The sequence below is a fragment of the Acomys russatus genome, chromosome 20, assembly GCF_903995435.1.
Source record: "Acomys russatus chromosome 20, mAcoRus1.1, whole genome shotgun sequence".
Lineage (NCBI taxonomy): Eukaryota > Metazoa > Chordata > Mammalia > Rodentia > Muridae > Acomys > Acomys russatus.
This window is the reverse complement of record NC_067156.1, coordinates 62,197,739-62,214,563: the sequence shown is the minus strand read 5'-3', so window position 1 is coordinate 62,214,563 and position 16,825 is coordinate 62,197,739. Positions and strand designations below refer to the sequence as shown.

Below are 16,825 nucleotides of genomic sequence, written 5' to 3'. Positions count from 1 at the left end.
CCTCATGAGGTGGTCACCCTCAACCATAACATTATTATCATTGCTACTTCATAACTGTAATTTTGCTACTGCTATATGGGTTGTAATGTAAACATCTGTTTTCTGATAGTCTTAGGCAAACTCTATGAAAGGGGTTGTGACCCACAAGTTGAGAGCCGTTGGTGTAGACTGACCCAGGACTCTTTAAAACAGCCAGTTGGCTGCAGGGCACCCCTGATTTAAAGTACACAGTAACTGGAACTGAACAGTTGGTGGGACAGAAGAGAGAGAAAGGAAAGAATAGGACTAAGGGACAGAAAGACAAAGAAGGGAAATAAAAAGTATCCTTGGACATTTTCCTGAGCTGCCCTGCCTTGTTTTCTATTCTCACTTTTTAACAGTGCATCACCATACTATAGAAAACAGAAGAAGACAATAAATGAGAGGATAATTTAGACTTCCCCCTTGTGACTCTGAACTTAATGAATAGTACACAGCTGATTCTTTCTTTGAAAACAATATAAGGAAACTAACAGCATAATTAGAGGCTATTCTGTCATGATTAAGAAGAAGATTTCACTCAGGTTCCTCTGAGAACATGAGTACCAGAATTAGGGCATAAAGCACTTAAGCTGTACACTCCTGGGCCTGAGATAAAGCAAAGAAAAAAGAACTATGGGTAGGAACGTGAACGGGTCTAGATGCAGACCTGCAGACCTCAGCCTTGCCAGCCTCTGACTGCCACCATGCCACCATGCAGCTCACGGCTCTTCCCATGTTCCCTTAAACTGGAAAGCTTGTTTAAAAACATTAATTCTAGCTGGTAAAATGTTTGCGTGTTTGTTTTCTATGTAGCTCAGGCTGGCTTGAAACAGGCAATCCTGCTTCAGGCTCCCAAGTGCTGGATTATAGGTTATGCGTCACCACACCCAGTCAGAAGAACACTTCAAAAACAGATCCACTTTGTAACATGCAAAGCAACTAGCAAGTATGTGTAATTATTAAAGAGAGAACTTTAACTAAACACAAAAGCACATGAAGAGAAACATGTCCCTAATTCATAGATTCTTATGATCCAACAAGATTCTCTAAGTGTAACACACAATAAGAGCCACAAAAGGGCCCAGGAAAGACTGGTCTTACCAGATTGAGAATGACATCACAAATCTGCCTCAGTTCAAAAGCACAAGACTAAGAACATACTAATTCAGAGCAGACTCTGCCTACAGCAAAGTCCAGGACTTCAATTAGGTCAGTTTTCCTCAAAACACAGCTCTGACAAACCAAATATAAAATATTTTAAAACAAATACAAAGACCAGAAACATTCCATCAGAAGGTGTCACCTTGCAGATGAGGAGTGCCATACTGGATGGAGGGCTGTATTTCCAAGACTTTTTACTGGAGGGCAGTCCCCAGCCTTAGGACAACTGGAACTCATGCATTAAAACAGCAGTTTAACTATAAATAAAGGAACTTGTAAATAAAGAAATCTTCAAACAACTATGACCTCTGCCCAAATCCTTGACTGACACTAATGGACATACTGAGAGGAAAAAGCTCAAAGAAGTCAAGACTGTAGCCATTGTCAATAGCAGAAGTCAAGTCTAGATTATGACACTACTAGACACCTGCTAAAACAAACATTAAAACTCCTCAGGAGATGGGACAACAAAAACCCAGGTTTCTATAATGCTCTGCTTCACATAGCTAGTACACAACTAAAAGCCACACAATTAAGCAGCAACAGAAACAGGCTGGATGAGTGCTTTAGAGGAATTACTATGAGTATGTTCCTGAAATTAATGAATAGACCAACAAATGTAAAAATGAATTAAAAAAAAAAAAAACAAAATGCTAAAACTGGAAGTTACAAACTCTGAAATAAAGGGCCCAATGGCCAAAGAATAAATCAGTGAACATATACATTGGCAGAAATTACCCAACCAAACCAGTAAAATAAGAGACTCATAAACAAAATGAAGTCTCAGTATTGTGTGTAGTTACATAAAGAGAACAAAATAGAAAAACATTGAAATAAATTAATGGCTGGGGGAGAAATGGTTGGAATATTTTCAAGTCTTAAAACATTTTCAACTTAATAAAAAACTAAACATAAACACCCAAGAGGCCTAGTGAACACTAAGGAATTTAAACTATTCAACAAGCTATGACAGACCACTGTATTCTCTTAGAAGCTTCAGGTACAAATCTTTTCTTATTCTGCGCTCCTGTCAAGGACCCTGAGGCAAGCAATTCCTCTGAACTCCAGAAGAGGCCAGTCCCTGACCTGAGTAGGTATCAAGTTAGTCCATGGAGGTGCCTCCCTGCACTGACACCCAGTGGCCTTTCTATTCCCTCCCTATCACCATGTATCTCTGCCTGGGTCCCTAGATTTCTTCCTTTAACACTCAGTCTCTCTACATGCCTTCTCTCCCTGCTGAAACAGCAAAATAACACCCCATTCTTACTGCTTTTAAAATCTTGTTTGCTTTTTAAAAAAAAATAATCCATTGCATACAGAGGCAGAAACACAACATCTCTTAATAAATGATGAAAGTTGAAAGACAACGGCCCATCTTTACACAAGCAAGAGACAAGAACCTCCAACCCACAAGTCCACAAACAAGAAAAGTAGTCCTGTAAAAGAAGTCAAGACACAAATATGTTCTGAGGGGTGAAAACTCAATCACCTTGTTTCTAGCAGACTTTGCAGAAAATAAAACTAAATACTTCAGGATAAAGAGAAATTATAACACAAGAAAACCTAGTATCATGAAATTAAAAGCTGAAAAGGCTAACAGGTAACTCTACAAGGTGGTATTATTTTCTCATAATTTTTAAGAAACTGAGGGGATGAAGAAAAACTTGCAACCTTAAGAATACATGGATGTAAGTTTTAGACAATAGTAGATAAACAGAAATGTAAAAAGCAACTACATGATTACGAAGCTAAAGATGCTTATTATAGTCTAAAAAGTCAATTTACACCTAAAGGAAGATGGAAAATAAAAATGAAAGAAAAAAAAAAAAAACTCCAAAAAGATGTGACAGAAGAAAACACAAAGAACCACACACAGTCCCAGAAAACAAAGCCCAAATGACATAAAGTCCAGTCATAGCAACAGTGACTTAACAGCATCTCCAATGAGAAGTAGAGAAATGTCACATGGAAACAAGTGTCCATACAAAAATGATAAACTTTAACAGCCACCTCCACAGGCAAGATGTTTAATAAAAAAAATGGTAGAGTAATATCAGAAACAATGGTTGACAGGACACAGAACAGTACAGGCAGTTTAGGGATGAGGCTTGATTCCTGCCTTTGGCAGGGAAACTGCAAATATCCTTGACTTTGCTCTGGCTGGAAGCCAGAAATGCTACAAATATTTGGGGATGCAGGTCCCTGGTCTGGTTTCTAAATGATTTAGCGTTGCATCTCTTGAGGAGGAATGTTACAAGTATTAACAGCTTTAGGGGACACTAAGGAGACAAGACATCCTCCCCCAACTTCCCATTTTCCTATAACACTAGAACAACAAACACCTTAACTGCCTCTCCAGAACCCCCTGGCCAAATGAACAGAGTACAGGTATCCCTGGGTAGTAACATGGCCTTCGGATCTACTTCAAAGATTATGAGAGTACATATTTTTGTCTTTTCTCTTTAAGAGTTAATCCACTTGGGTGTGTCAATCACCTCCTCAGGAGTCCACTTAAGGAAAGCTGATTTATCTGAGGACATGATAAAGAGATGGAAGAAGGGGCTGAAGAGAATGCTCATTGGTTAGCTCAGCTTCTGGCACCCATGGCATGGTGGCTTACAATCACCTTGGACTCACCCCAGGGGGTCAGGTACCATCTTTTGAACTCCGTGAGCACACACATGATACACACATACATACAGGCAAAGCACTCATACACATAAAATACAAGTAAATAAATCTTTGGCAGGGAAAAATTATTCCTTTATTGAGCAATGTCCTTGTCATCCCAAGAAACCTTTCTCCACAAAGCCATTTGCAAAGCTTCCACCATGTAGTGCCCTGGGACTTGCAAACTTTCCTATTACCCAGGAAAGTCTAACTTCTTTTTCATCTCTCTTTCAGATATTGGCCAAAGCCTGAGCTTGTCCTCCTGGGATCCTTAGGGCTTTCTCATTTTCTCTGCAGACCATTCCTCTTCCACCTCCATGTGGTTGCTTACCCAAACCCACTCTTCCTTTTCTTACAGCTTTCCCAGGCTTTCTTTTCCTAGCAACTGCCAGACAGTTTTCCTGTCCTAGTCTTCTCTGAAATTCTAATAAAACTGTCCATGACCTTCCTTCCTAGTATATCTTTTAAGTTCTCTCACTGACAAGACATAGACTGCAACAGAGGTAGCCCCAAATTCCATAAGACTATTACCAAAGATTTTTTTTTTAAAAGACACAAAACAACTGACATTTCCTGAAAATATCTAAAGTTGGTTTCAAGATACATGTCAAATTCCATAAGACTATTACCAAAGATTTTTTTTTTTTAAAAGACACAAAACAACTGACATTTCCTGAAAATATCTAAAGTTGGTTTCAAGATACATGTGGTTGGGGATACAGCCCAGAGGCAGGGTGTTACCTGGCCAGCAGGAGGCCACAGTCCATTCTAGTAGGTGCCACAGGAAGAAAAGGGGAATAACAAAACGCAGGAAGCAAAACCTGACAGATCAGTAAGAAATCAACACTGGAACAATCTTTAAATAGGTAGCTGGGGGGAGCACACATACACCCTACCTACCTGTAGAATGTTATCAAATTCTCAAGGATGCTTAAAGTGTTTCCCTCTCTCTCTCTCTCTCTCTCTCTCTCTCTCTCTCTCTCTCTCTCTCTCTCTCTCTCTCTCTCTCCTCTCTAGAAGGTAAGTGCCTCAAGGACAAGTTAAGGACATTTTCTCTATATTCTTATGTGCCTAGCACACTGTCAAAACTAAATACAGACAGAGGGGAAAAAGACATGGTAGGCAAATCAATACACACATCAACACATTAACTAGGCTTCCCGGTCACTTGTAAAATTTATAATGTATGACATAAACCTTGATGGTTTTACTGGTTTTAGGTTTATAAAATACATTGTCTTAGGGTTTCTATTGTTGTGAAGAGACGCCATGACCACAGCAACTGTAAAACATTTAACTGGAGCTGGCTTATAGTTCAGAGGTTTAATCCATTATCATCATGGCAGGAAGCATGGCAGCACAAAGGCAGCCATGGTGTTGTACAGGCAGCTCAACAGTTCTACATCTAGATCTGCAGGCAGCAGGAAGAGAACACTACCGTGGGCCTGGCTTGAGCATCTGAGGCCAGAAGGTCCACTCCCAGTGGCACACTTCCTACAGCAAAGGCTACACCTATCCAACAGGGCCAAACAACAGTGCCACTCTCTGTGGGTCTATGGGGGGGGGGGCATTTTTATTCAAACCATCTCATATGTAAATTATATAATTTTCAACCTTCTCAAAACCATTCCTCACACTTCTTTCTCATTAACTCCTACCTTCCATTCCCTACTTGCAGGGGTAACTGCCAAATTCACTTTTTTCACCTTGTCTGGAGTCTTCCAGAGTATCATATAAATGGAATTAATACACTGTACACTCTGTGCTCAGCTTGACTCATGCAGCATGATGATTCTGAGATTCAACTATGCTAGCATGGAGCACAATCCTTTGTGTGTGTTTGCTGAGCTTTCCAGTCCCTGAACAGATGAGTTTCTTTAGTCATTGCTTTCTGGTGGATACCCAGGCTGTTGGCCAGGCTGTAACTGGTAGGAATAAAGTTGCCACAAACATCCAAGCTGTAGAATGCATTTTTGGAAGACAAAGTTGCACTGGTGTTGGGCACCACATACAACTCTGCAGACTTTAGCTAGATGCATGTTTGCTTTTGTTGAAAATAGACAGTTCTTCTCAAGTGAGCGTACCATTTTTAATATCTCTCCCTTGTTAGGTAAGACTTCCGGGGACAGTCAGTCTATTTAATTATTCTGGTGACAGTTCTGGAGTAGTTCCTTATGGTTTCAGTTTGCATTTTTCTAGTGGCTAATGATACCACATTTCCCTGTCCCTTTCTATCTTTTGTGTCACATCCAAATCTGTCAATTTAAAACCTGAAGCCAAGCTGGGCATGATGGTGCATGCCTGTAATCACAACACTCAGGAAGGCAGAGAACAGTCGGATCGCTGTTGAGTTCAAGGGCAGCCTGGTCTACAAAGCCCAGGACAGCCAAGTTTATACAAAGAAACCCTGTCTCAGAAAAAAACAAACAAGCAAGTAAGCAACAACAAAAGCCTGAAGCCACTCATATTTCACTACTGAATTATAGAATTCCTTATAAACTCTACATGCAATGTTCTTTCAAGATACGTTTCACAATTATTTTTCTCCCACTCTGGCCTGTTCTTTTTTAAAGACTCTTCTGGCAAGCTGCTTCTAACACTAACACAATCCGGCATAACTTTCTCTTGGAGCCAGTGCCCTTTAAAGAGAGCCTACTCCCAAGCCACAGATAAAAATCGCAGTGACTCCCTACAATTTTCTGACAGTATAACAAGAGGCTGAGCTCTTTCTTCCTCGCAAATACCCAACAGTCCCAGGGCTCACTTCTCAGAGACCCTCCTTTTCCTGCTGGAGGGTCTTTATTCAAAGACCCCAACAGTTCTTGATCTTCTCTTACATTTTAGTTTATGTACTTATAGTGCATACGTGCACACATGTAAGTTCAACAGTGTACATGTGGAAGTCACAGGACACCATGTCAAAGTCATTTCTCTTTTTACGACATGCTTGAGTCCTGGGGACTGAGCTCACTCAGGCTGTTGTCTCTCAGGCCTGGTGGCAAGCACTTTTACCCACTGTACTGGCTGGTTTTGTGTGTCAACTTGATGCAAGTTAGTCATTAGAGAGGAAGGAGCCGCAGTTGAGGAAACGTCTCTATGAGATACAGCTGTAAGATGTCTTCTCAATTAATGATCAATGGGAGAGGGCCCAGCCTATTGTGGGTGGTGCCATCCCTAGGCTGGCGGTCCGGGGTTCTGTAAGAAAGCAGGCTGAGCAAACCATGAGAAATATGCCACTAAGCAGCACCCTCCATGGCCTCTACATCAGCTCCTGTCTCTCCGATCCTGCCCTGTCTGAGTTCCTGTCCTGACTCCATTTAATAATGAACAGGAATATTGAAGTGTGAGTCAAACAGCCTTTTCTTCCCCAACTAGCCTTTTGGTCATGGTGTTTCATTGCAGCAATAGAAACCCTGACTAAGACACCCACTAAACCATTTCCCTAGCCCTCAAATATGTTTCAATCTATTTTACACAACTTATTTCTTTTTATATGAATACCACACTGGAAGTATTAAAGTCCACTAGCTTAATAGTACTGAGTGCTTCAACTAAAAACATGATTTATCTGCCAACTTATCACCTGGCCACCTCACAAGGAAGAGACAAGTCCTGAAGTTGAGTAATTTAGGACTGTAAGCTAGACCTGGTGGAGTCTGTGATAGAGATTCTAGGTTTGGTCATATTCTTCCATCATTAATTTTTGCTTTGGTTGGCTGGAATCAAATGGTACTCTTTGAGCAAATCTAATCACTTTCTACCCATTCTTTAAAAAAAAACAAAACAAAACCAAAAAACCCCTATTTCTTTCATTTTCCGCAGGCTGCCCTAAGTTTGCCCTACATATGTGGCCAGCCAGTGACCTTCAACACCATTTAAAAAATTTGTGGAGCTCTCCTGCGTAGTTCAGTACTTGCTGGGATTCTGGTCTCACTGTTCAGTGCTGTGTTTGTCCAAAGCTCTGACTTGTGGTACTTCAGGTGAGAGACACAGTAGGCTCTGCACTGGAACGTTAGCTACCCTGCACACTTTGCATGGATAAAAGCAAAACCTACCATACTGCTCATTCTCTTCTCCCAGCTGGCAAACGCTATCTGAAATATGTCTGTTCTCACTTCTCAACTACCTCACACCACATCAGTTTCATATAGGCAGCTACGTGACAAAGTGTCAGTCTGAGAGGAAGATGTACCTAGCTATACTAAATAAACATTGATTCTTTACTGTCTTTGATTTCTCTTGGCAAAGCTTTGGAATGTCATGGAGAGATCTTTTATCATTTAGGAAAACTGTATTCCTGGGTATTTTAGTTTTACAGATGGAATTCTTTTCTTATTATCTCTTCCATTTGTTTGAGCTAGTATTTATAAAAATATTACTTGCTGAATTTACTCATTTGCTTTTTCCCTAAGTTATTAATCATGTCACAGAGAGAATAGTGACCCACTGCAACTTTGTTTTCTAGACTTTTCATTAATTCACTGAACTGATTAGTTTCTCCACTGACATAATGAACCAAGATACAAGAATAGGTATTTCTGACTAGTTACTGATCTTAGAGAAAGTTCGGTCATCTGTAATTAAATATGTGCCATATTTTTCCTTAAAAGTAAAGACCCCATCTGCTGAAAATCTAAATGGACTATGAATTTTGTTAATATGCTTTCAACCTTAACCTTAACGTTTCTGTTGTTAATCCACTGAATTACAAAGATTAAATTTTGGAAGTTACACACTAATTTTGCACTGTTAGTATAGTATAGATTATACTCAATTATGATGCATTGTCCTTCTATTGCACATCACTTGAGTACATGACAACAACTTTTATCTATGTTCCTAACAAATACTGACCCTACAAATACCTCCACCCTCATTTAGTTTGCCACAGCCCTTCTTAAACGTATAAGGACCCAAAGGGGCAACTGCAATGTTCCCCAGTATTTATTTTTCATGTCTACCTTTAAGTGCTGTTTCAATGCTACCTGAGATTCCCCTGGATGTTCCCTGACTCTAAAAACTAACAACGAGTCTCCCAGACATGTAACATCGTTGGCCAATGAAATGATTTAATATCAAGTCTAAACACGGTTTGTGGGACTATTTGAAGTCCTTTGAAAATTATGAACGTTTTACTTAAAAAATATAGCTAATATGATGAAGAGTACAAAGACTTTAACTTTAGTAATTCAGCATATGGATTTTCTAATTTTATTTTCACATATAGTCTTTAATAACAATAAAAAGAGTATCCCAAAGCTGGGTGTGGTGGCACAAGCTGTAATCCTAGCACTTGGATCTCCGTGAGTTCAAGGACAGCCTGGTCTACAAAGTGAGTCTAGGACTGCCAAGGCTACACAGAGAAACCCTGACCTGAAAGGAAAATATACAACAATAACACATATCCCAAATGGAAAAAATTTTTTCTAATAAAAAAAGGCATCATTTTTATCTTTCAAATTAGATGCAGAAAAAGAGACCTTGTCTCACACAAAGTGGAAGGTAAGGCTGCCACCTGAGGTTGTCCTTCCACCACTGTACAAATGCTTCAACACCTGTACGCGCGTGCGTATTCACACACGCACCACAGGTCCATGTACATACAAAGGGACTTTAAATGTGTTTAACATAAGACCCCTTGAAAAACCTAAAAACCATAAATGTAGGCATCTAAAAACCATCTAGAGTCTCAAAAGTGCCCTTCAAAGTATTTTACAGGATCTTTAACCACAACCCAAGCACTTCCCCAATTTCTAAAAAGAACATATAAAAACTGTAACTGCTCGCTACTGCTGATAAAAGGTATCATTACTTACAACCTCAAAGTTCTACTCTTGAATTGATAGTTTTATTGAATTCATTAGGCTTACAAATAAACTACATATCTGAATTAAGTTAAATTATGCTACACAATGTAGCCAACTAAAGCCTCTTCTAAGTATGATGGGTCACATAACTTAATGCACATAAAAGGGAAGTGAAGACATGGGATATAAATACGTAAACTCTATTCATAGCCACTGAGATACATATATCTTACCATTCTCACAGTATTCCGATGGCCACAAACTGAACTGTGAGACTCACACAGCAACGCCACCTTTCCCACACAAGTGAACAAAAAATAGTAGCCACATCTTACTAGGACCCACTTCTCAGTACTGAGTAAGCTAACTCAAAGCCAGGCAATCAAAGGCAAATGCAGAGCTCCCCAATCAATGCTCCACGCAGACCCACATTTACCCACCACCATGCACAGACGAGAAGAATTAGTCTCTTCTCAAGCATGGAAGCACCCATGTTTACAAACAATAAAAGAAGACCATAGTTTAGGTTCCAAGTGACTATTCCAGTTTGCCCAGACAAGTAAAAAGTATAGGAATAGAAAGTGAGAAAAGAAGCTAACAATCTGAACAAACTTCTTTTGGTTTACTCTGACATTTAAAAGTTTAGAAGATGCAAAAGAAAAACCAAGTTTCAATGACCACACTAGAAACATACTAACTGTCACAAGCCTAACAAGCAGGATGGTCATCTCACTGGAGAGGAAAATTTGCTTAAAGACAAGAGGGTGAGGCTTTTTTTTTCCAACAATATATTCCCAGCTGACTTTCACCCGTGCACACGTACTGCTTCCATGTTTCTAAGTAACACTTTTCTGGAGACAGGACATGTGTATGTATGTGCATGAGTGTGTACGTAAAAGAACCCAAAAAAACCAACAAACTCATCTTTTTACTTTTTAATTGTATTTTGTTTGTTTTCTTGAAACAGGATCTTGCTGTGTACATCACGTAGACTTTTGTGGAATTCACAATTTTATGAGCCTTTAAAGCTGAAACTACAGGCCACCAGGTCCACTTCTAAACTGTCCTTTAACAGAGAAACTGACTTCAAAGAACGCCAAATGGTGCTAACTTCAGCAGCACATGAACTATCACAAACTGTAATATACAGAGAAAAATAGAAAAAAATGAACAAGAACTAAACTGCCCTAAATCCTACTTAAACATTAAGCCGTGTTAACTCTAAGAGTAAAGCACACTTTCACATATATTAGGAAAAGATTATAGCGCCTATTTTTCCTTTCCATCCATAATTAACCACTACTAAAAATTTGGTATAGCTCTCTTTTATGTTTCATGATTAAACCTAACATTTTAAATACTCGCTTTATCAAACTACAAATATTCTTTAGTTTCTCTAGTGTAAGTAGTTTGTCTAACAGAAAGTTTTCTTGATTTATCAAAATGATGCCTAAGTCCTTCTTAAACCTAAGTATATGTCATGTTAGAAGACTTCCCACTATTGCAGCATTCTTTTAGTGTGCAACGAACTTCACCATGTCCTGCAGCACTTACTGGGTTTGCATTTGCTTACAAGTGAAACCTCTAGAGCTTTCTGTTTACCATCCTTGTTCAACTGTGGCATAAAACAAGTTGGGAAACTTTCTTTATTATCAGAATTAAAGAAACTAAGTGGATTTCAAAATTTCCTTTCCTATAGTAAAAAGCATTACAAGAGCATGAGAAATCTTTCACTGTTCCCTTAGGATTAAAGACTATAAAAGTGAAAATATGATCAAAGTAATTCCAGCTTAAGTTCAGAAAATGAATGCTGCATTCTTACACAAATATGCACAACGACGATGGCGACTATATTACTATTTTAGATCCCACTGTAACTTGCCTTTAATTTTTTATAATTCCATTCCCATCAGAGATTTTAATTTTGTTTTATTTTATTGTAGCTAAAATATACTAAAAGGTTTTTTGTTTGTTTGTTTTCCCCACGTTAATTCCATTTTGACTTTATGACTGAGTTTTCTCCCTTTCCTAGGTGTTAAAGCTGCAGAGATACAAGGATTTCTTGAAACTCTATTGTGCTTGGCCCAGACTTCGAGGTCCAGTTCTACATGAGTTGCTCTGTGCCACTGCACATCATGGCAAGAATGTTGACCAGTGCTGTTATCTTTTCATCTTCCAATCCCCCAAGGCAGCCTGAGGTAGGGCAGCAGAAAGACAGAAAGACAGGATTGTCTTGGGCAATTTTAATCCCACTCTAATATTAGTGAGGCGAAGGGAACAAAGAGGAAACTGCTGGAAGTCAACAAAACAGGTAGTTTAGCTGTAAACACTTGCTATATTTTAAACCAACATGTTCTCCATCACTTGACCTTGTGATTTTAGGTTTGCAACATCTTAAGGTATTTATTTTATTAACACCTTACTTGCAATTTTAAGTAAATGTAGTTAAATCCATTTTATATCACATTTGAAATAACTGTTTAAATGGGTTTAGATTACCCACAACATACCTTTTCATGTCTCACCTCTCATCTTTTATACTACATAAATGAGGTAACTGAATTTCAATGAAAATTTACTACAGTTAAAAATATTTAATAGTTAAAGAAATGACTAGTAAATGACTTAATTTCCTACTTCTACCGAAAAGTTTTAAGATATACAACATCAAACTACAATGTAAGTAGCTGTAATTTTTCTTGATCAACAATCCATACAAACAAATCTCTAATTTAAACAGCACACTCTGGTCACAGGGCATGGAGAATGAGGCTGGTACTGACCAGAAAGCTTCCTTCCCGATGGCTAGCTTTCACAGTTCTCCTGGAAGGCACTATTGAGCATTGCTAGGGGAAAGCACCAACAGTCCCGGCCACTTGTACAACGTGTGAACTACAATAATGACAGATAGGGGCAAGACATGCCCACAGGTGCAACAGTGGCATTAATGTAATTAGACAACCAACAGCTTTGTAACTGGATTTTAAGGCCTGTTCCACAGAAGAAACACATATCTGGTGTTGTGGACCTGGCCAAAACCTATGGCTGAGGAGCTCACACGCTCCAGGGCTGAATTTTATCATCATCATCATCATCGTCATCGTCATCGTCATACTAAAGGGCCATAATACTAAACTGCACTTTAAATTTCTCGATCTAGACCCATACACCAGTATCACTCTCAACCCTCATCAGGGACTTTTTGTGTGCAGTAAACACTGGTTAACTTACAAGTGAGCAATGTGTAGAGAATCAGGGTTCCAGTCATAAAAGGAAACCACCACCACCACCACCCCAAGGCTCAGGGGCAACTGTGGAAGAGGGAGTGGGAATATTTTAAGAGCCAGAGGTTGAGGAGGACTGGATTAAAAGTGTCTTCTATCCATGACAGGGCTGCTACTCTCATGAACTCACAGATTTAAATGCCCACACAGGACCTGTTCAAGATCAAGGCAGTGAACATTCTAGCAGCACAGAGCGGGAAGGGGCTTGCAAGTCCCCATCCCTCCTGAGGAGTTATTGACAGCTGATGACTTCTGGAAGAGAGGAGTCAATGTTTTTAAAGAGTGTGGCCCTTGGTGGATCAAGCATGCTTAAGCGGACGGCCTACACCCTGAGTATATGGGCAGCACAAACTGGAATCAGTGTGGTTTTGTTTTGTTTTTTAAAGAGGACAAAGTTGGAAGCCAGTGAGGAGGGTGTAGGGCCAGGTCTGGAAAAATTTGGGGAGGAATAAAAGGTGAATATGATCAAAATAACTGTATAAAATTCTCAAAGAATAAAAGTATTTTTTAAAAAAGGATGGTAAATCAAGTAAGCTTCTGAACTTCAAGTAAATTTTGATAGTAAAACCAAGATAATCTTTAATTGGGTAAGAGTACATTGCAATAATGAAGAAGATCTAAAATATAAAATCTCTAACAGAGCCTATAAGCAGAATGGAAAAGAAGAGAAGCCATTGCTAAGGTGATCTCCAGTACACAGCACCACACAGATCACTTTAACCAGTAACCACTGTTCCCTGCTCCTTCACGAGTTTGACTCTGGCCTGCCTTGGATATACCCACCAGGGACCCACTAGGTAATCCTACCTCCACTCCAGACAGCCTCATGTGCTACCTCCTCACTCAAAATCTACTGTGGAGAAGTAATCAGGAAAGAGATTCCAATACCAGCCTCTGGCCTCCCTGTACCACATGGGTGATTAAGCTCACACACAGTACTTAAACTGCCAAGTTAGGTGTGCAGCACACTTCTATAATTCTAGCATCCTGGAGAGGCTGACCCAGGGTGATCTCACGTTCAAAGCTATTCAAGGGGAGACAGAAAGTGCCAGGGATGTAACACAGGGGTAGAGTACTTTTAACACAAATAGGTCCTATGTTTGCTTAATCCCTATCACCATTAAAAACAAACAAACAAACAAACAAAAAACAAACAAAATTAGGCTGCCTTCTTAGGCTTCTGAATTTAAGGCTTTTCAACAACTCCATCCTTCCACATCATGTTCAAGCACACTGTGAAGTCTGTACAGCATGCTGTGGGTCCTTGTGACCTTCAGTCACCCCTCCACCACCACTAGTCCCTCAGTTTATACTCTAAGGACATCTGATCACTGGGAATGAGCAATCCTTCCATCTCCAACTTCTACTATCTCTGTCCCACAGCGCTACTATTGAAATTGGTTTCTCCTGACTAATCTCTACTCTCCACCAAAGAGACTCCCAAGAACAGGGCTGCCCACAGCTTCCTCTGGATAGAGGTCCCTGGGCATGCTTCTTTCCCTGTAAGTACTATACCTGGAAAATTATTTAAGTTTACCTCACTTCCTAGAAACCAGTTCAATAGCAAATCCAATGCTTATCAGCCAAGTAGTGAGCACTTCAGAAACATTTACAAACTAAAATGCCACCAACCACACAATAAAAAATTAACAACTAAAGCTTGACCTAATCTTAGCCAATTCTGCCAAAAGTCCTGAAATCTCAATTTCCAAAACATAGGTCAAATGCAGTCACTGGGTACAGCACAGCTCCATCATGCAATCCTGCTCATCCTGCTCCCGACAGTCCCAGCATTACAGCAGACTTCCACACTCCTATTCACCTCATCTCCAAACAGGCACCCAGGACCACCACCACTTCCTTCTCAGCACCTGTCCATTGGCCAGTGTATCTTATCTTGGTAAGATACAGGGATTTTTTTTGTGTGTTTTTTTTTTAATCTTTTAAAAAATGCAGTTTTAAGAAACAATCCTCATTTGATCCTGTTATTAAGTCAAACATTCAAATTTTCCCAGCTCCCTAAAATGCTGAGGGACCCCTCCATAGCAGTCCTTCAATGCAGGAAGGCAGTCACTATCTTGGAATCTTGACAGTGGACTCTACCTCAGTGAGGAGCTGCTCCCAAGAGATCAGTTCAGACCTTATCAAGCCAAAGCAGCTTCTTTAAACCTTCAAGCTCGCAAGCTCACTATTATCCCACTACTGCACTGCCTTCTTTGAGTTCATTACTATCTTAAATTATGTTCAGTTATTTAATGGGTAAATCTCCCTTAGGGACTTTCTATTGGCTCATCACTACACCCCCATTTGTCCAGGAAACAACAACATATACCCACCAAGCATCTTATTAGCATATGTAAAAACAACCCAAAAGGTAACTTAAGATATGCATGAGACCAAGGAACAAAAATGGCTTATTAGTCTACCAAACAAGGCAGAAAACAATCTTCTCCATCTGCGAAGCAGAAAGTCTGGTGTTACTGGGATCCATTGTGTACTGGCATCAGGTGTGTATTTCTCAAAGCTCCCTGGAAACAAGTTGTTAGCCCTTGCCTATGGCACCATCACTCAGGGAATTCTGTCCTCTGGACAGGCACATGTAGCTATGATGTATACGGAAAGCCCTGGAATATGCTTTCAAAACAACTTGTCACATCCTAACTGTGGTACTTACCTATAGAATGATTACAATTATACCCAAACTTGCAACCTCTTAAGGAACAGGTCCTTCCAGTGTAGGAGGCCAGCCTCTGAGGAGTCCCAACTACAACACAACAAGCTGAGACTCTGCCTTGCCTACTGTACTTCCTTAAAAGTGTGTATCTTACTAGGAGTCAGCAGCCTTTTTAACTACGTGCTGATTGACCAAGGCTTGTAGTCTGGGGTATCTGTATAACTTCCATTCAGTCAGCGATGAGAAGAGCACACAACTTCAAGTAACAGAGATAAAACAATGTATCTCAGTATTTCTTGATTAAAACTCACTACTCAAGAAAATGATCTGTAAAATACACAAAATTTAACTAACAGTGCAAAATAATTATATTTTAATAATCACTATGGACAGATGACTTGAAGAATCCAGCCATTCCCTCCAAGTTCCCTTACCAAGCACAGTGCCCCGCCTCACTTACCTTGGTATGGTAACACATTTAGTATTGCAATTCTGAGTGGTGATGGCTTTCTCAAGCTCATCTAAGCGTCCTGTTTTCTTTAGCTTTTTCACCAGACTTTTCACTGCTTTTTCACACCATTTTTCTTCTTGTCCATTCTGTTCTCCACCACCTGCTCCTCCAGACCCACCAGCTGATTTTTTCCATCCTAGAAGTCTCTTCACCACTGGTGGAGTGAACGGCAAGATGGACGACATTTTCTTACAGAGGGTGACAATCCACTGAGAAACAGCCTGGTAAATCAGCCAAAAAAAGACATTGAAACATTAATTTAAAACTAACTTATAAGTAGTGACTTCAGTATGCTACCGAATGCAAACCGCAGCACACAAGAGAAATTCAAACTTTTTACTTCAAGCTTAAGTTCTTTCTGCACTGATGAAAATGCTGACTTCACTACTTTAAGTGAATCATGGCAACAAATCCTTCTGAAAATCATGAGGAAGACTCAAATCTTGGGCAAATATAAATTTGCAAATAAAATCTTCATCAATGTTCTGAACAACTTTACTAAAGCCGTTTCTCTTTATTCTTAATCTTTTCTTTATTTTTTTTTAAAGATTTATTTATTTATTATGTATACAGTGCTCTACCTGCATGTATACCTGCAGCCAGAGGAAGGCATCAGATCACATTATAGATGTGGTTGCTGGGAATTGAACTCAGGACCTCTGGAAGAGCAGTTAGTGCTCTTAACCACTGAGCCATC

General features: G+C 39.7%; 1 protein-coding gene across 2 annotated transcripts in view; it reads right to left on the bottom strand.

Moving 5' to 3' along the window:
- The window catches only part of Smad2 (SMAD family member 2), a 36,502-nt gene extending 20,153 nt beyond the window's left edge, over window positions 1-16,349 (bottom strand). For both annotated transcript variants that reach the window (XM_051163687.1, XM_051163688.1), the window contains exon 1: window positions 16,078-16,349. In XM_051163687.1, the coding sequence (XP_051019644.1) occupies window positions 16,078-16,313 (236 nt within the window). In that variant the 5' untranslated portion in view covers window positions 16,314-16,349. The remainder of the gene's footprint in view (window positions 1-16,077) is intronic.
- Between the last annotated feature and the right edge of the window lie 476 nt (window positions 16,350-16,825).